The 20,082-nt window shown below is 43.2% G+C and overlaps 1 protein-coding gene across 2 annotated transcripts in view; it reads left to right on the top strand.

Annotated features, from left to right (window-relative positions):
• DSP (desmoplakin) overlaps positions 1–3,628 on the top strand; it is a gene marked incomplete at its 5' end in the record, with an annotated part of 37,449 nt that extends 33,821 nt beyond the window's left edge. For both annotated transcript variants that reach the window (XM_080610725.1, XM_080610726.1), the window contains one exon: positions 148–3,628. In XM_080610725.1, the coding sequence (XP_080466851.1) occupies positions 148–3,342 (3,195 nt within the window). In that variant the 3' untranslated portion in view covers positions 3,343–3,628. The remainder of the gene's footprint in view (positions 1–147) is intronic.
• Between the last annotated feature and the right edge of the window lie 16,454 nt (positions 3,629–20,082).

Raw genomic sequence — 20,082 nt, 5'->3', positions numbered from 1 at the left:
TACTGCTGTGACTAGAATGTTTTCCAGTGGCAGTTTACTGTGGTTTAAAAGACAGGCTTGGAAGGGCATTGTAAGTGGAGAGCATAACTCTAACCAGCATAAACTCTAACCGCTCTCTCTTGGTTTATTTCTTCTTTAAAATTGTAGGCATCGAATAGGATTCAAGAATCCAAAAATCAGTATAGTCACATTATGCAAGAAAGAGAAACCTTGCTGATAAAAATGAGTGCTTTGGAGCAAGACAAAGCTAGGCTGCAGAGATTAGAAGAGGAGCTGAACCGTTTGAAAGTTACCTTGGAATCAGAGTCTCGTTTGAAGCAACGTCTGGAAACTGAGAAGCAGCAAATACTGAATGATCTCAATCAGTGGAAGAGCCAGCACTCTCGCACAGAGGAATCCATCAGGAAGATCCAGTGTGAGAGAGAGAAGAGTGAGAGAGAGAAGAACACCCTGAGGACTGAGATTGAAAGGCTGCAGATGGAGATCAAGCGGATTGAGGAGAGATACCGGTGCAGACTAGAAGAGACCGCTGTTAAGAACCAGTCAGAGTTGGAGTCTGAGCGTCTCAGAATGCAGAGAGAGATTGAGAAACTCAAGCAACGCCCATATGGGTCCCACAGATCTACACAGACTGAGGAAGACTTCTGTATTGATGCCTCCAAGTTGCTGTTCTGTGGGTTGCGGAAGAAGATTACAGCAATGCAGCTGTATGAGTGTCAACTGATAGACAAACTCACACTGGATAAACTGCTGAAGGGACAGAGATCAGTGGAAGAAGTTGCGGCTGACATTGAACCCTACCTCAAAGGGGCAGGCGCTATTGCAGGGGTGTCTCTTTCTCCCAGACAGAAGTATTCTTTTGTTGAGGCCAAGCGGAATCAGCTGCTTACAGCAGAAAACGCAGTCCTGCTCTTAGAAGCCCAGGCAGCAACAGGAGGTGTGATAGACCCACACCGAAATGAGATGTTAACTGTGGACAGTGCTATTGCCAGAGATCTGATCGACTTTGATGACAGAGAGCAAATCTATACAGCAGAAAAGGCTATTACAGGATTTAAAGATCCTTTCTCGGGCAAGACTGTGCCAGTGTCTGAAGCCATCAAGAAAAACTTGGTTGATAGAGAAACCGGGATTCGTCTGCTTGAAGCCCAGCTGGCTGTAGGAGGGATCGTTGATCCTGTCAACAGTGTTTTCCTACCCAAAGAGATAGCTTTATCTCGTGGCTTGATTGACAAAGACCTGTACAGGATGCTAAACAACTGCCAAGGCACTACAAAGAACTTCATTGATCCCACCACCAAAAAGGCAGTCACTTACATGCAGCTGAAAGAAAAATGTAGAATTGAACCACACACAGGTCTGCTCCTTCTCCCAGTGCAGAAGAGGAGTATGTCATTCCAAGGGATCAGGCAGCCTGTCTCAGCTGATGCACTGCTCGAGGCTGGAATTATTAAGGAATCAACAAAGAATGACTTGGAAACAGGTGCAATCACAGTGGAAGAAGTGAGCGAGAGAATTATTGATTTCCTTCAGGGCTCTAGCTGTATTGCAGGTATTTACAACGAGGCTACTAAAGAGAAACTTGGTATTTACCAGGCTATGAAAATAGGTTTGGTTAGACCAGGGACAGCCCTTGAACTCCTAGAAGCCCAGGCAGCCACAGGGTTCATAGTGGATCCTGTCAGCAATGTGAGACTGCCTGTTGAGGAAGCTTACAAAAGAGGCCTTGTTGGAATTGAATTTAAAGAGAAACTTCTCTCTGCTGAAAGAGCTGTCACTGGGTACAAAGACCCAGAAACTGGAAACATAATTTCTCTGTTTCAAGCAATGAACAAAGAGCTCATAGAGAGAGGCCATGGCATTCGTTTGCTGGAGGCCCAGATTGCTACCGGAGGAATCATTGACCCCAAAGAGAGCTACCGCTTGCCAGTAGAGACGGCCTACAAGCGTGGCTACTTCAACGAAGAGCTCAACCAGATCCTTAGTGATCCAAGTGATGACACCAAAGGGTTCTTTGACCCCAACACAGAGGAGAACTTGACCTACTTGCAGCTGAAAGAAAGATGCATAAAGGATGAAGCAACAGGGCTCTGCCTTCTGCCCCTGAGAGAGAAGAAGAAAGTAGTGCACACCTCACAGAAGAACACCCTTAGGAAGCGCCGGGTTGTCATTGTAGATCCAGAAACAAATAGGGAAATGTCTGTTCAGGAGGCATACAGCAAAGGCCTCATAGATTATGACACCTATACAGAACTAGCTGAACAGGAGTGTGAATGGGAAGAAATAACTATTACAGGATCAGATGGTAGCAGTAGAGTAGTCCTTGTTGACCGAAAAACAGGTAGCCAGTATGACATTCAAGATGCTATTGATAAAGGCCTGGTTGAGAGGAAGTTTTTTGACCAGTATCGTTCTGGCAGCTTAAGTCTGACACAGTTTGCAGACATGATTTCCTGCCGTAACGGCACTGATGAGGTGTTTCGGCATGAGTCAGTGACCCGGTCTCCCACAGTGCTGAGTGTCAGGAGTTCTTCATCGCTGATCAGGAGCGGTTCTTTCTCAGAGACCCCAGAAGAGTGCAGTCCTATTGCAGCCATATTTGACACAGAAAACCTGGAGAAAATCTCCATTTCAGAAGCTATACAGCGGGGCATCGTGGATAGCATCACTGGGCAACGGTTACTTGAAGCCCAGGCCTGCACAGGGGGCATAATATGCCCTACCACAGGCCAGAGGCTTTCACTTCAGGAAGCCACCAGTCAAGGCATCATTGATCAGGATATGGCCACACGTCTCAAACCAGCCCAGAAGGCTTTCATAGGGTTTGAAGGCATAAAGGGTGGGCGCAAAAGGATGTCAGCAGCTGAAGCAGTGAAGGAAAAATGGTTGCCTTATGAGGCTGGGCAGCGGTTCCTTGAATTCCAGTACCTCACTGGAGGTCTCGTGGACCCAGAAGTGCGTGGAAGAATAACTACTGAAGAAGCCATTAGGAATGGATTGATTGATGGTCGTGCTTCACAGAAATTGCAAGACACGAACAGCTATCCCAAAATTTTGACCTGCCCCAAGACCAAACTGAAAATATCCTACAAAGATGCAATGAATCGATCAATGGTGGAAGACATCACTGGGCTTAAACTCTTGGAAGCAGCCTCCGTTTCATCTAAAGGCATATCCAGTCCCTACAATGTCTCCTCAGCACCTGGTTCTCGCTCTGGCTCTCGCTCTGGCTCACGTTCAGGCTCACGCAGTGGATCTAGGAGGGGAAGTTTTGATGCATCAGCATGCTCTTCATATTCTTACTCATATTCAACCTTCAGCAGTGGGTCTATTGGACGCTAATAACAAGTGAGGGGATGTGTCTGCATTTGAATATTATTTAGTTATACTTTCCTAAAAAAAAAAAACAACCGAACAAAAACCAGCACCAAAGTAAGCGAAAGCAAAACTCTCAAGTCTTTTCTGCGTGTGTTCAACTTCTTTTCTGACAAAGCTGTAAAATGCTTAAAAAATTATGAAATATAGATTAGGGGCTGCAAAAAAATTGTCTTTGTGAATTTTTAGTTTCAGTTCCCATTTCCTTTTAGTGTTTGGATTTTAATTGGTGTCTGTATATTTTAAATACTCTGTCATGTACCTTCTGTTCTCTCTGTCAACCCATAAGCTGATGACTGAGGCTTGAAAGTCTTGCAGTAGTTAATTTTTTTCCACATAGACTTTTTTCAATTTGCTATTATGAAGAAAAAAATATTAACAATATGGACAGAAAATGCATTTAATATTGGTTTAGAATCTATATTATAAACATGAAAAGCTCTGTCTTCCAGATGCTCTACTTCTCTAGGGTTGGTTAGCCATTTTCTTAAGTATTACTTGGTGGATATAAAGGGCTATTGTTAGGCTGGGCTTTTGTTTTACTGTTACCCATATATCTTTTCTACTGTTTTGCTTGATTTCCATGTAACAAGAGAGAAAAAAAAAGTAAATCTAACTGCACCATGTGAGCTATTCTGGGCAATAAACTTTTGAAGTTTTAAAGTATTTGTTGTGTGCTTATTAAATTTAGCTATAGACATTCTTTGAGGTACAAATTGAAGAGAGAACTATTTAAGAAAGTAGCAAATCATAGAATCATAGAATAGTTAGGGTTGGAAAGGACCTTAAGATCATCTAGTTCCAACCCCCCTGCCATGGGCAGGGACACCATTGCATTTGGTCTGGCTTGGATGAAGTTTATTTTTCCCATAGCAGCTGTCACAGTGCTGTGCTTTGCACTGGTAGCTGGAAAGGTGTTGATAACACACCAGTGGTTTGACTACTGCTGAGCAGCGCTGCCACAGCGTCAAGGCTTCTCTCCAACATTCCCCATCACCAGCAGGCTAGGGCTGGGCAAGATCTTGGGAGGATAACGCAGCCAGGACAGCTGACCCCAGCTGACTCAAGGCATATTCCATACTATACAATGTCTGCTCAGGAACAGAAGTTTATAGAGGATGGAGGAGGAGGAGGGGGAGCATTTGTTATTATGATGTCTGTCTTTCGGAGGAACCGCTACACCTATCGAAGCCCTACTTCCTGCGAAGTGGCTGGATATCACCTACTGATGTGAAATAGAGAATAAATACTAGCTTTGTTACAAAAAAAGTATACAGGCACATTATTTTTTGCGATGCTGATCCATCATTTGTATGAATGTGGACTTTTGATTCTGCATTTTCAGTAGGAAAATGAAGATAGCACTAGTAATGGAAACTTTGCCCCTAGAAGCAGAAAGCCTGTTTACTCAGTTGGTTACAGACTTGATGGTGACCAGAAGCATAGTTCTGCTCATGATCCAGCCCATTGTCTCTGCAGCTACAAGGGTCTGAATCAGATTCTCCAGTACACGAGCATAGCTTTGGACGTTGAGCAGAACAAAGATAGAGTGGTGGGTCTTAGCCAGCCAGTTTGGTGGCAAAAGAGGATCTTTCAAAACATGAACGCTTGCCTCCTGTAGTCTTCTCACTTCTCCTGCTGGCTCCTGAAAGCCTAAGTTGAGAAAACAGCAAGAGTATTTCAGTGTTTGCATGATGCCTTGCTGTTCTTATTTCTACGTATGCTGTTGGTGGCCTGCTGACTTCTTTTATCTGAGCTGAGAAAGCTCCCAAGATAAGAAACCAGAGCAGGACTGACAGACCACAGGATTAAGGCACATAAAAGTGGTTTGAAGCCACTTCAGCTGCCATGAATATTCCTTAGCCAGAGCAGAAATGATTTGTATACATCAACATCGGGCCACTTGCCACACAGTGCAGACACCTGTGGATGGGCACTCTGTTCTTAGGAGAGTGATGATGTACAGTAATTTATTATGGTTTAGACAGCTGCTAGTACAGAGCTTTAATGACAAAACTATTAGTATAATTTACCCATAGTTGAAATAAATTCTTCCTGTAAGTAGCTGGAAGCATGTACCTCCCTTTAGCCTGGTACTGTGTAGGGATTCCAGCTGTCTGTGAATTTCATCAGTTGCTACAGAGAGAAGCTGATACGTATAAATGCTAGTCACTGTTAATGACAGTGCCTAATATTTGTAGCGTGTTCCTTTTCTGCAGTAAGGAATAGCATGGGTTTAGATACTGCTGTCTCTGGCTAAAGCGTACCTTTTATCCTGGAAAACATTCCCAGTGTTTTCTGAAGATGAGAGCTGTGTATAAAATCTCTATCATACATAAAATACCCTCAGTTACTCGACAAATTAAACTGACTACTAGTGCAAGCCAGTGGTAGAGACCTCTATAGAACGTAGGTGAGAAAGTGCATCCCACCTCCTAGGAAACTCCACAGCATCGAAGGTTTCTCTCTATAGCTGAAGTTCATCAGCTGTGCTGTGGAGGAAGAGCCAGTGTGTGATAGAGGGAAACACCCTCTGGGAGAAAAAAAAAAAAAAAGAAGAAATAACTGCTTTATTTAATCCCAGACCGCTTCTGCAGTTAACAATGATCATGAAATTCCTGGGCTCTACAGTAAAACTAAAGCTGGTCATTACTGAAGGAAAGCCGGCTCTTGGGTTTGCATGCCCCTGTAGTTTGCACGGCCTGAGAATTCCTGCGTACTTTGCAGCAGAATTGCCAAGGGACTGAGCATCTGGTTTTGCACAAGGCATTCCTGGCATCTCTGTTAGGTTGTGTAAAACTCCATCTTTACAAATTATCTTTCTTACAGCTCAGCCACCCTTTTGTCCTGTCATAGTGGCCTAAATGTAAGATAATCTCCCAGAAATGCTAATGACACTGCTTTCTCCTTGCAGACACTCCAGCTGTAGATGCTAGTGTGGCATTAGTGCTGTTTCCTGCAGGAGACCCAGGTGCCCAAGGCAGCTGAGCCAGAGTAGGCAGCAGGTGGAGCAAGATGCTGCTAACATGGGGTGGGTGCTAAAGAGAGAAGTGGAGAGTTTTCCTCCACCATATAAAGGTGCTGAGGAGGGAGCTCAGGAAGGATCTTTGCTTTACAGAACTGAGATTTGGCAATTGCAATCCTGTGGGGAGTTCAGCCAGCAGAGAGAGGCATGGCACTTGAGCACACCCAGAGGGGCAGGGTGCTGTGGAGCCAAGGAGACCAGGTTTGTGGAAGTGCCCAGTGTTTCTGAGCTAGGAAATGCCTGGGCTTTTAAGAGCAGGTAGGTTGTGGTTTGCTATGGTGTGATGTGGTGGGGAAGCAGAGGTGAGTGTGGGGCTGCTACTGTGGGTTTGGGGCAGGGTGTTCAAAGGCTGTGTAACTCTCTTACACCAAAGGTGAAATGAACTCTGCTCATGCATTTTAAAAGAAAGACTGGCAGCTTGAGGTGATCTCTGCTGCTGAGACAGTAATTCCTTAGTATTGAAAAGCCAGAATAAGCTTGTTGATCCAGTCTGTGGCTGTGAGCACTTCCCTATGCAGGAGGAGTGCTTGGGAGGGGTGTACCCATCAGCAGCCTTGAGCTTGCAGTCAAGCCTGGGAATTTGCTGCCTCTTGCTTCCTGTCTCTGCCTTGGGGTAGGCAGTGCTCACCCTGTTCAATGGCAAATAAGTGCTCAAGTTGCTGACTTATGCTGAAGAGGTTTCAGTCATGAGCAGCAACAACTCCATAGAGAACTGAGCTTTGCTCTGAACAGGATTGGAGTTTATTTCATAGACTGAGTTAATGCTCTTAATGTGAATTTGCTGTCCTTCAGCTTCAGGCTGGGAAATGTCTGCTCTTAGGACCCAAAGTATGTAAGGCATCGTATGGTTTGCACAATGCAGTAGTGCTTAAGTCAGAGTTTTGTTTGTCTTACTCTATTTGAGATTCAGAGCAGCCCTGTGGGAATGGACTTGGGGGTGTTGATTGATGAGAAACTTCATAGGAGCAGGCTTCAGTGTGTGCTTGCAGCCCAGAAAGCCAACCGTATCCTGGGCTGCATCAAAAGGAGTGTGACCAGCAGGTCCAAGGAGGTGATCCTGCCCCTCTACTCTGCTCTCGTGAGACCTCACTTGCAGTATTGTGTGCAGTTCTGGTGTCCTCAACATAAAAAGGACATGGAACTGTTGGAACAAGTCCAGGGGAGGGCCACAAGGATGATCAGGGGACTGGAGCACCTCCCGTATGGAGACAGGCTGAGAAAGTTGGGGCTGTTGAGCCTGGAGAAGAGAAGGCTGCGTGGAGACCTCCTAGCAGCCTTCCAGTATCTGAAGGGGGCCTACAAGGATGCTGGGGAGGGACTCTTCATCAGGGACTGTAGTGACAGGACAAGGGGTAATGGGTTCAAACTTAAGCAGGGGAAGTTTAGATTGGATATAAGGAGGAAGTTCTTTACTGTGAGGGTGGTGAGGCACTGGAATGGGTTGCCCAAGGAAGCTGTGAATGCTCCATCCCTGGCGGTGTTCAAGGCCAGGTTGGACAGAGCCTTGGGTGACATGGTTTAGTGTGAGGTGTCCCTGCCCATGACAGGGGGATTGGAACCAGATGATCTTAAGGTCCTTTCCAACCCTAACTATTCTATGATTCTATCTGGAAATGTGCACATTAATTAATAATCTAGACTTACAAATATGGAAGAGGGGTGCTATTATAGAATAGCAACTATATGCCTTCCTGTAAAATTGAATTATTATTAAATTATAAGTATTCATGTAGAGAGTGGGTTTAGTTGGTGTTTTTTTGGGGATTGGGTGGGGTTTTTTTAATTCCAATTTTTATATACTTTTATAATAAAAATCTGTAGGGATCATTTACTTTGAAGTTTCTGTGAGCCTTGGCTGTTCTGAGATGCACAGAATTGACTTGTCATGTGTAAATCTCTGAGAATAATGCTGTACTTGGGGGGGAAAAATGGTTTTTATATGCCCAAATAATGAGAATAATTCCTGGGCCCCTTAAGGCAGGCTGTGCATAGGTTCTCTGCTTCTTTCTGCCTGTGCTTGTTAGCCGGGTGCTTGATGGTTATGCATTAAAGCTAAGGCGGTTTGAGGTTAACTTTTTTTCTTGTCCCCACAGTTGCATCGCATGCACAGTTGGTACATACTGCATTATATAATAAAGGAAAAACAATATTTGGGGTTCCATTCATTATCTCTCAGAGCCAATTTCAGCTTTACTAGTCTATCAGCAAAATATTTTATGGTAGCATTGATCCAGTGGGAGGCTCCATTAGGAAAGCTAAACATTCACCTGTTAATATGTCAGAAGCTGATCCACCTGTACACTCAAGTTCTGCTGGCAGGTTGGGGATGTACATAACAGTTGTTTGCTTCACATAATCCAGGTGCACTTAGTGAACCAGCTGGATGCTCAGGGTGGCCACTGTCTGGGTGGGATGTGTTTTACCTGGCTGCCTATCTTGAGCAGCCATAGGATATATAGAAGACCCTGAAAAGGGAAAATGAGTCTGTATAAAGAAAATACACTGAAAGAGTGGACTCCCTGCTGTGCACCACCAAGTTACCTGCTGATGCTGCTTTGATTAGGAGTGACTCCATGGAAGCGGTGGAACGTACCAGTGTAAAATGTGATGAGGATCTGAGTCCAGCACATGCTTTGGAGAAAAAATCCAAAACAGTGACACAAGCAAATGGTGGTGATCAGGATGTCAATGGGAACTGAGCAGTAAAATCCTGGGGAGGGACATGCCTTCTCTTAAATTCTTTAGCCTGTATGGCTCTCTTGTCATGCAAATGGACTAGGGGATCCTCACAGCTTACTTAGCATATGGCAGATGCTTAAATGAGGGTGGCTGAGTTACCTGGCACTGAAAAGACTGCTGGGAGACAAAGCAGGTTTCTCTCCCTTTCCTTCAGTATGCCAACAGACACGCTTGTACTGTTTCTCTTACCCAGGCCCTAGCGACACATCCTATTACCTGCCTACGTGGTGGCAACTATCAGACAAACTCAGTTTCTCACATAGGTCAAATGAGTGCTGTGATTCCAACACAGTGAAAACAGTAAATGTGTAGGAGCTGCTGAGTACCAATATCTAATTACAAATAAGCCCTTTACTATATAAAAAGCTTTTCTCTCATATGATGTTGCATTTAATGACTGAATCAAGAGTAAATAGAATAAAACTTCAGTAAGAGGTGGTTGTCACTCAGCATTTCCATTACCTCCAAGACCTTGGCCTCCATCTAAGCTAGGGAGAAGTCTGCACAAATTGCTCTTCTACCCTTTACAGCTTTTGTCCCCTGCATGATAAAATAGGAGGAGAAGCATGTGTGGCCACTGTGCAACTCTGCTTTGTGAACTGACTTTAGAGGCTTTTGGATTCCTATCTGGTTTCCCAGCTGCTCCCTTCACTCCAGGAAATCCCAAAGGTTCTCCAGGGCCAGGCTCACCATAAAGTCCAAACAGACCAGGTTTTCCCTTCTTAAAATGTTACAGTTTTTTTTTTTTTTTTATTTTAATTTAAATTAGGCCAAGAGTAATGAGTTTATTTTCATAGGAGGAAAAAAATGAAACAAAGAATGAAGTATTGGAAAGTTATTTTCCAAGAAACCAAGGATAGAACTGGGATAGTGCTTGGTTTCTTGGCTGAGCTAAGGACCTTAAAAACATAATCCAGTGCTTAATTTTCATATGGTTTTATTTTTAAAGCTTTATAATTAAATTTAGTTCAATTTTAAAATGTTGCCATAAACATTTGCATTTAGGAAGGGTAGGAGGAATGCACTTGTCTATAGCCTGGGAACTTTAGAATCTCCATTTCTTTCAGGTTGCTATTAGAGCTTCCAGATTCAATAAGAATCATGCTATACCCATTGCAAGCTCCTGGTGCGGAATGATTGAAGAAGAGAGGTTGCAAAGTCTTCTCTAGCAGTTACAACCTCCCCTTACCACTGGCTCTCTTAGGTGGTGTGTGCAAGCTCTGGTCCCATCCGATATCCAGTTCCACAACAGTACACTGGACACTGACCTCCTGCATGATGCAGAAGTGAGAGTACTTACTATGTCATTTTGTAGTAGGCTAACATAGTATGTGGGGCATCAGCACAGACTATTGCTGTTCTGATTGCTGCAACTGAGCTGTCATTGGCACCATGACTGTGTTTTGGTTTATGCTGCATTATGCTGGCACAGCTCTCGCCTTTTTCTCAGGTGACCTTGCCACCCTGGGAGGAACTAGTTAGTATCCCTTTGGTAGGGGGACAGGCATTGGCACATATGTATCGGATACCAGCTATGTACTTGTATTTTCTGAGCTTTGACCATACTTAGAAGGTTCATACACTTGGAACCTGGTAGGAAAACATAGGCTTAAACATGACCAAAATATTGATTGTAGCTGAATGTGCCCCAAAAGGGTTCTTAATAAATCGGTTTGAATGTATGATACACAGTTCATGGGTCAGTCTGTGTATTGCTCGGTTTGGCCCACTGTACGTGAAGAACAGATGCTGATTATCACACTTTACTTGGGCAAGGCAGTAGAGAAAGGTTTTTTGTTAGACCTATGCCACAGTTGTGTGAGGGAAGGGGGAACTGGCTATTGCTGTCTTTTATTTGTTCACAGCTGGTTTAATGCAAAGAATGATAAATAAGCAGTGGCAAAAAGCTGGCAAGCAGCTGTTCTTGCTTGTGCTAACTGTTGGTAGCCATGCATGGGCAAGGTGTGTCCTCCAGCTTCTCTCTAGACTGCTGTCTTTCCTGCTGGGGCTTTGAAGCAGCCTGGAAATGGCATTTGAAGCAGTAGCGAAAATTAAATAAAGTCACTGCTTCATACTTTACCAGCACATGGACAGGCACACACTGCCATGTATGTATTTGTACTGCATTGTGTCCTAAAGCTGGAACCCAAGCTCCAGCACTGAAGAAGTAGATTGTGCTGTGTAGCACAGTAAAGCCTGGTCTTCCTGGGTCATCCTTAACTTTGCTTGCCAAGGCAGTTGAAAATATCTGGGATCATTCACGTCTGGAAAAGGGCAGTTAATGGTACTAGACTTCAAGCACACTATGCAGTTAAGGTGAACCTTAACAGATTCTAAGCTGGACTCATCGTGGTTTGTAGAACTTTAATTTGGTGGGGTTTTCTTTTAGTTCTGGAGGAACAATAAAATCTCTCTCCAGCTCATTTTTACAGCAACCTGACTAGCAGGAAAGGAGAGGCTTAGAAGGCAGCAGCAATTGCCAAGGATATTATTGGATTACATGGCAAGCCTCTTGGTGTAATAATAGTAAAAATTAGGCTCTAGGAATCATCTGGAGTTCTTTAGCCACTCTCAGATTCTGGCAAGGCTTTTAACTGTAAAGTCAGTCCTGTACTGTTGGAAGGTAGAACCCTGGAAGATGCTACTTTCTGCTATAATTTTGTTTCTTTTTGTTCTGTGCTCCAGTCGCTGTAGGTGATAAAACTGATTTTTTTCATGCGCTAGCCACGCTGCATTGTCTTTTGGTCCCAGGTTTCCTGTCTTGCTTCCTGGCCCTGTGATCCCCAAGGGATCCCGAGGAAACAGTGAAATCTGTCAGGGTATGCTCTTTATGCCTGAAAACTGGCTTTGTTCAGCATTTTGAGGTGAACCCTAACTCACATGCTTTTCTGGACTGCCATCCAGTCCTCAGATCCACATACCCTTCATCACCCTGGAAATAACAAAGCACTCCAGTTAAAGCTCCCCATCTTGCTCAATATTTTCCAGTGTTGTGAAGGATCTTTTTGCTTTTGTTTGCGTGTCTGAGTTTCATGCTCTCCAATAATCTGCTTTGATACCGCTGGACAGTCACTTTCAACATAGAATAGAAATGTCTTCAAAGCTGGAAGTTTACACATCATGTTCCGCTTGCGTGCTTTTAGTTAGCCATCTTCAGGCACCAGGGAATAACTTTGATTTTAGGCCAACTGAACAATGTATGGAACAGTTTGTTGCTTTCCATTCTCCAGCTCACCCCCCCCCCCCCCCAAGAGAAAAATCCCATTAGCCTTTCAGTAAATGAGGGAAATGGCATTTTTCTGCACACTATTATGCAGTGAAGCCAAAGCATTGCAGCTGAGTCCTTCCAGGAGTAAGAATATGGTGCTGTTTCACTGCAAGGATGATGGCAATTTTCAAGAAGGGAAAAAATTGGGTAAAATACTTTTATTATGGATTCCTAAAAATCACTTTTTAAAAATTGCACTTGCTTTTTCAGAAATTTCTGGCACCATTGATATCAATGATATTGGACCAAACTTGAAATAGGTATTGTTTTATATTATATGCTCCAGTCTCTCCCATATCTCCGGCATAACCTTAGGTAAAGCACAATTAAAGGAATGGTGTTGTAATTATGTTGCCTGAAGCTTTGCGTGGTACACAGTTTACAGCATCAAAAAGATAGTGATCCTTTGAATAACAAGCATCAGAAAAATCACCGTTTATAAGCTTTTATCAGTCTTCAATCTCAGAATGGCTGTTTTGCAAAGACTACGGTCAGGACGAATCACCCTGTATAGTAATAATTTCCTTAATTTTTACAATAATGAATAAAATCTCCTCAAGGCTGCAGTGTGTCTGTCTGCCATGTAGCTATGTGTTTGAATCCTGTCTTTTGGCAGGGGAAGCATGATTGCCCAAGCGCTTTGTACTCTTCAAGTAGCTTGTGCAGAAGTAGTAACCTGAAAGATTAGACAGCTTGTGGTAGTCTTTTCAGCTGAGTCTGCTGAAAGCCAACAAATCCTTCCTTTTGCCTGATTTTTGCAGTCTTCATGGTTCTTAAGTGCTCGGTCTTGCTGGAGTCAGGAGGGCTCATTCTAGAGAAAGGTAGTGAGCAGCAGCAGTGACTTAGTCCCTGTAAAGACATTTCTGTTACAGTGGTGGGGGCTAGGGTGTATAAGAGTGTGTATGTGCCTCTTGGGAGCACCAGCACTGGGATAAGCCCTGCCTCATTGCTGGGGACCCTACTGGTTTCATTAACGACTGCTTGAGTAAGCACACACCAAAGTAAATAATAGTTCTGTACATAGTAGAGCTATAGCATCTTAATCTGCTGTGACTTAGTTCTGCAAGATTTCTGTGAACTTATTTGGCCATTAACACAGGAAGGATTTGTATATTCAGGATGCCCATTTTCAGCATTGACGGAGGCAAAACACATGGTTTGTCCTGCTGTAAGACTCACCATCTTTCCAGGTAGACAGTTGGGTCCGTCAGCACCAGGAAAGCCCTGTGACAGAGGCTGGACAGCTGTTGTTCCAACACAGTTGTTTATTCCTCACAAAATTATACCTGCAGTCCTTTAGCCTCCACAGCCAAGCCACTGTGAATTCACTACAAATTCTTTGCCATTATGAGTTCCTAAGCTGATACCAGATTTAATATGATAAAGGAACAGGGAAAGTTCAGTTCAGATGTGGCTTCAGTGCTTCTCTCCTTGTCCTGTGTCACTCTAGTTTAATCTGAAGCCAGGTGCCAGTCAGTAACACCAAGTTTAGCAAAACTGGTGTCTGGTGCTTTCAAAACTTCATCAAACTGCAGAACTTAGGAAATAGGGAAAGTGGTGCTGTGTGCACCTCTAGGAATCTGGGTCCCTCTCACTGCAAGGACTACCTCAGGTTAGCCACCCCTAGGGAAATGGCTGGAACAGCCAGAGCTGGGCAGTGCAGACAGCATGCCACATCTGGAGAGCTGCTGTATGGAATAAAATCTGCTGCTTTAGGAGGCCTTCCAGTGCAGTGTGCATTACCCATGTTCCTAGCCTTGGACATTGACTTGAAAATCCAGCCTGCTTCTGTCCATGCTCAGTGATGTTCAGAAACAATTTGCAATTCTTGCCACATGAAGTCCCTGGCTTCTGCTGACTTTTAAGCCACATCTAAAGAGAATATCTAGGAACTGTGTTGAGCCCCAGTGGCCGTTTCAGCCACTCCATGAGCAGTGATGTGTCTCAGTGCACAGAATCAGTGGGAGCTGGTAAACCTGAAGAATGTATCTTTTGCGTGGAGGAAAAAACAGTGATGTTTGAACTACATCTTAAGGATATCTTTTGGCAATGTTGCATTATTAAATGTCTTCTTGCAGTGAAATGTACTATTGAGAATACTCAATTTTTTTGGACCTCTGTTTCTTGTAAACACAGCAACAAGATCAAGTCTCATAAATGCATACTGTCATTAGGCTGACATTTCATACTTTCTAGCACATGAGCAACCATCTCCCTTGCTCCTATTAATATGCTAGAACGCAAAACCAGCTATTACTTTTGGTTTTGAGTGAGCAGTGTGATTACAATGATTCTTACCTAGCTGCTTCCAGCAAACAATGAAAAAATGCAAGGTAGTAATTGTGCATCCTGTCTTCTTTTGGTTTCAATATACTCTGTGGACTTAGAAAAGTAGGATCTCCCTGTGATGGAGAATTCAGACAGTTAAAACCAAACACATTGAATCAATTGTTTCCTCATTTCTCAGCCTCATAATACACATGGTTTGATGTTATTCCTTACTGAGTACAAAAACGTCAGTGAGCTACCAGAGCCCTGCGCTGCTTGGCTTCCTCAACACAACTAACAAAAGATAGTCTTGGACTGGGAAACACTACAATCTAAATATAGAACAGGAATTTGCAAGTGAACAAGACAGGTAAACAAGGGTGATACCATTATGTACTAATTAAATAAGTGAAGCTTAGTGTTAAAGGCAATACATAAAGCAATGTAAAATACTGGCTTCCCCAGTTTAAGAGCCAACTCAGTCTATTTCTTCAGAAAACCTAACAGTTATTCACGTGGGGTTTATTAATTAATTTATTAATTAATTTATAATTGCAAGTAAGAGGTTTCAAACCCATGTACTGGGTGGTAAAACAGCTCTCTTTTTGGAACCACACAAACCCAAAGCTATTGAAGTCCCGCTAACTGATTTGCCTAATCCCTGGTACCTGGCATCTGATAGTGAAAAAAGATAGTATTTGATGAAGGGAACAAAAGAACACAGCAACTGGTGCATGTTTTGAAATTGCAGTGGTTGTAGTTATGTGTGATGTGTAATTTTTTTGATCATTTACCATAGTTTCTGAGTAGCCTTCAGAGTTTACTGTATCTGAGTCAAGCTGTCAACTCTAAAGCAAGTACTAATTGTTAACTCTGGAGCAGGGACATCACAGATCAGAAGAAATAATTTTCAAGCTGTCATTCTGGTAGTGTGAGTAGTCCTGAAAGAGAGAAAGGATGAAAGTGCTTCTGTAGAAGGTATATATACAACACTTGGTGCTCAGTGGTGATATGCTCTGTAGTAACTCTTACATACCATATGCCTTATGATTCTATGTTTATACATATATATATGTTTATATATAGTGTTAGGCTAATCTAAAAGCAGGTTGTTGGGGAGAGAAATAAATAGGAAAATAAAGCATCTATCTTAAAACATAATGATCCTGTAGTGTAAGGCTGAGTAAGAATCATACCTGATGTGTTAGTTGGGGGAGATGCTGGTGCTCAGCCAAGCTACCAGACTTTCCTTTTCAGTGTACCAGCCAGAAGATAAGTATGATCTGATAAAGCAGTTGCTACCTAACACAGGAGGAATTTTGGATGAGAAGCTACCTGGATAAAAATCAATGTAGGTGTTAGTAACTTGTGGGAATGTGGGGTGAAGAAGTGAGCAGTGATGTAAAAAATGTAATTCACACTGCAGTTGCTGATTTCTTGTAATTACAAGAAATTCCTAAGGTCCAAATTCGTGTTTTTATAGCAATTCTTGGCATTTCATACATCTCATTATTAACACATGCTATCACTTTTTTTTTAGCTGCAATTCAAATGCAAGATACTGGCTTTTACAATGGGAACAAAGAGCATGAGGAAAATTATTTAATTTCTAAGTATCTGACAGATAAGTATTATTTGCTCTTCCTAGGTGTGACTACATGGTTGTCCTCTGTACAGTCACAGAATCGCAGAATAGTTGAGGCAGGAAGGGACTTCTGGAGGTCATTGGTCCAATCCTCCAGCTCAAACAGGGCAACCTAGAGGTGATTGCCCAGGATCATGTCTGGATGGGGTTTTGAGCATCTCCAAGGATGGAGACTGCCACCTTTTTGGGCAACCTGTGCCAAGGCTTGGTCACCCTCACAGTAAAGTAGTGTTTCCACATCTTCAGATAGAACCTCAGGTGTTTCAGTTCATGCCCACTGCCTTTGATCCTGTCTCTGGGCACCACTGAAAAGAGCCTGGCTCTATCTTTAGATATTTGTACAAATTGACGAGGTTCCCCTGAAACTTCTCTTCTCATACAAGCTCATATGTGAGCTACTCCAGTTTCCCTATAGTATCTAGATCCTTCGTTTTCATCCCTTGGATGAAGAGCGCAAAAATATTTCTGGAGGATAAGACATGATTGTGAGAACATTTGACCAGTCTTCACTTCTGATTTCCCTTGGACATAACACGCTTCAGGCTATGCTGCGTGAGTCCCACATGAAACAAATGGTTCCAAAGTCACAATTAAACACAAAGACTATAAAACAGTAACAGATTGAGATGCTATACATCAGCGCTTCAGATGGATCATTGCAACATGATGATGCACCGTATATAACAGAGGCAGGAGAGCGTGGTCAAGACTTCAGGCCAGATTTATGTAAGGGTGTTGTGTGAATAGACTGCAGGTTATTAGTGTTTTCCTGCCTTTGATATTTATGAATCCTTCCCTCCAATCCAGTGTGCATCACTACTAGTAAAAGCCTGTAAAGAGTTAAGAAAGGAAAATATCCAGAGACTAGATTCTCTTCTCCTAAATTTGAATTTGCAGTGGCCCTAGAGCTGAAATCTATACTTGGATTCAAATGCAGGTCTCAATCAGAGTAACCACACCTGTTTGTAATCTTAGGCAAATTAAGAGGAATTAGAAGTACTTTGATTTGCAGCTATAAGGAGAGAGGCTTTGACTCCTGGAGATCTAGGGTAAAGTTCTGGCTCTACAAAAAGAACAGGGAACTAACTACTGATTCCAGTGGGACCAGTTTTTCACCTTAGTTCTTTAATATTTTCAAGCAAACTCAATCTTTTAAGCAAATGAGTAATACATTTTTGCAACCCCCTAACACTTCATGTGCCGTCGGAGACTTGCTCTAATCGGTAAATATCTGTCCACCTTACCAGGCGGAACGGCATGACCTGGCTGTCTAAAAACACTGCTGCAATCCTTTGGAGTTTCCACGGATCCAATATAGTACCCTTGTGGGGAAGGGAAAGAACATACAACAAGGGAAGCTAATTAGTAGAGCATAGCTAGGCTAAACTTGGCACATTTAAGCAGTGTTTGACATACACTTTCCTTGTGTGTTCCAAGCAGAAGAAAATATGTATGTCTAATTTCCATATTTACAAATCCATGAAGAAACTCCCTGCTTATCTTCCTGTAAGGAACAGAAAAGTGAAAACTAGGCAAATGAATTTAATCAAAATCTCTGAAAAGAAACCACAAGGATGTGTTGCTTGTGGTCAGTCAGCTCACCAACCCGGTAACTTCACAGCAGGTTTCCTCTGCTGCCATGTTGTGATCTACATGAAGTTCAAGCTATGGTAAATCAACCTACAGGATAAGTCAATAGGAAAACAGGTTTTAAAATTTCTGAACAGCTGCAGTCTAGCTCCAATCTTCTGCTTATACATATGGATGCCTTCTCTAGTATATATAAGAGTGTTTCCCAAATATAGGTCTAAATATAATAATTAATTCCCAGTTTGTGAGAGAAGGAGCTTGGCAGGTTTATGGATTTGTTTGCATGGTGCTGTGATGTGGAAATACTAAAACTCAAGGAGGTTTGTGCATTTGGTTTGGAGAGTGTTAAGGTCTGAAGTGATCTCAGCTGGAAGCGAGTTTCTAGAAATTTTTGTCTATGAAATCCTGTGTTACTTTTCCCAAATTGGATGGCCCTGTATTGTTCCAGTGGTGGTTTTCTGTAGCAGGCCAGAGCTGCAGAAGTAAATGCTATGACTGCTGTTTTGAATCTCAAGGGTTATTTTAGCTATGGGACAGAGACTCGTTCTGTCTATTGGAGCAAACAAAGGGAAGGGCAGAGAACATTTCAGTCTCTTCTGTTAAACAGAAGGGCTAAATAATTTTTAGCCAGTCTCCTCTACTTAATGTGGAGCACATCCTTTGCACCCGAAATAAACCAAATGCTGTTCCCAGACCCTAAATCGAGACCACTAACTGCAGATGTGGTTCTAGCAGACAGTAATCCTGAAGGTAAACATTAATGAAATAATTAATTCCTGCTATTATAATACACAACGGAAGTTATGCATAGGGTAATTCTTGGCAGCTGAGGTCAAGTGGAGCTCTACATACACAATAAGGCCCTGATGATCGCCCAGGGAGTAACATTGTCCTGGGCTCACCTTGCCAGGGCCCCATCTCTATCTGCCTTCCTTGATCTATATTGACTGACTATAGAGTGTGCCTTCTGGCTGGCACTCTCCAAACACAGTGACCTGGCTTCCCCTAGCACTCAGTCAAGTGTGTGCCAGGCTTCATCAAAACCTTTCCCATGTTCTCAAAGATGATACTGTCACTGCCAGACCCTTCTTAAGCTGCACAGTAGATACCGATTGCCTTGCTCTTTCCATAGAGATGTAACCTGAACTGGTCAGCCCCGTCTCTATCTTTGTCTCCCAGAGGTCCCATGTCATACTAGAAGTGTCCTCTCATCATGAAAGGTGGAGACAATTCCTCAGGAAGAACAAATATAGAAACAATCCACAGGACAGTTTTAGAAGTATTTATTCTTTGCTGTCAGTACAACAATATGAAGCCCTCTTGAAAAAATATATCTATATATTTTTTTCCATTAATGATACCTGGCATGGGGAATTATGGTTGTCAGTCAAAGGTGAATAAATGTACCAAAAAGGGCTTTAAATGTATTGTAACACTATTGAAAAAGGAGAAATACCCAGACAAATGAGTAAAATAAAACATTATAATTCTCATACTGCCATCACACATTTTAAATCTGAATCAGAGGGAACTGGACCTGCAGGTTCTACTAAATCCAGTGGACATATGGCGCATTAGAACTGGCTGGATGGCCGCACGCAAAGAGTTGTGATCAATGGCTCGATGTCCAGCTGGAGACCGGTAACGAGTGGTGTCCCTCAGGGATCGGTGTTAGGACCGGTCTTGTTCAACATCTTTGTCAGTGACATGGACAGTGGGATTGAGTGTGCCCTCAGCAAGTTTGCCGATGACACCAAGCTGTGTGGTTCGGTTGATACGCCGGAGGGAAGAGATGCCATCCAGAGGGACCTTGACACGCTTGTGAGGTGGGCTGATGCCAACCTGATGAAGTTTAACCATGCCAAGTGCAAGGTCCTACACCTGGGTGGGAGCAATCCCAGGCACAGCTACAGGTTGGGCAGAGAAGAGATTCAGAGCAGCCCTGCAGAGAAGGACTTGGGGGTGCTGGTCGATGAGAAAATGAACATGAGCCGGCTTCAGTGTGCGCTCGCAGCCCAGAATCCCAACTGTATCCTGGGCTGCATCAAAAGGAGTGTGACCAGCAGGTCAAAGGAGGTGATCCTGCCCCTCTCCTCTGCTCTCGTGAGACCTCACTTGCAGTATTGTGTGCAGTTCTGGTGTCCTCAACATAAAAAGGACATGGAACTGTTG

The sequence above is a fragment of the Psittacula echo genome (assembly GCF_963264785.1).
Source record: "Psittacula echo genome assembly, chromosome: 2".
In the NCBI taxonomy this organism is placed as follows: Eukaryota; Metazoa; Chordata; class Aves; order Psittaciformes; family Psittacidae; genus Psittacula; species Psittacula echo.
This window is presented reverse-complemented; position numbering and strand designations above follow the sequence as displayed.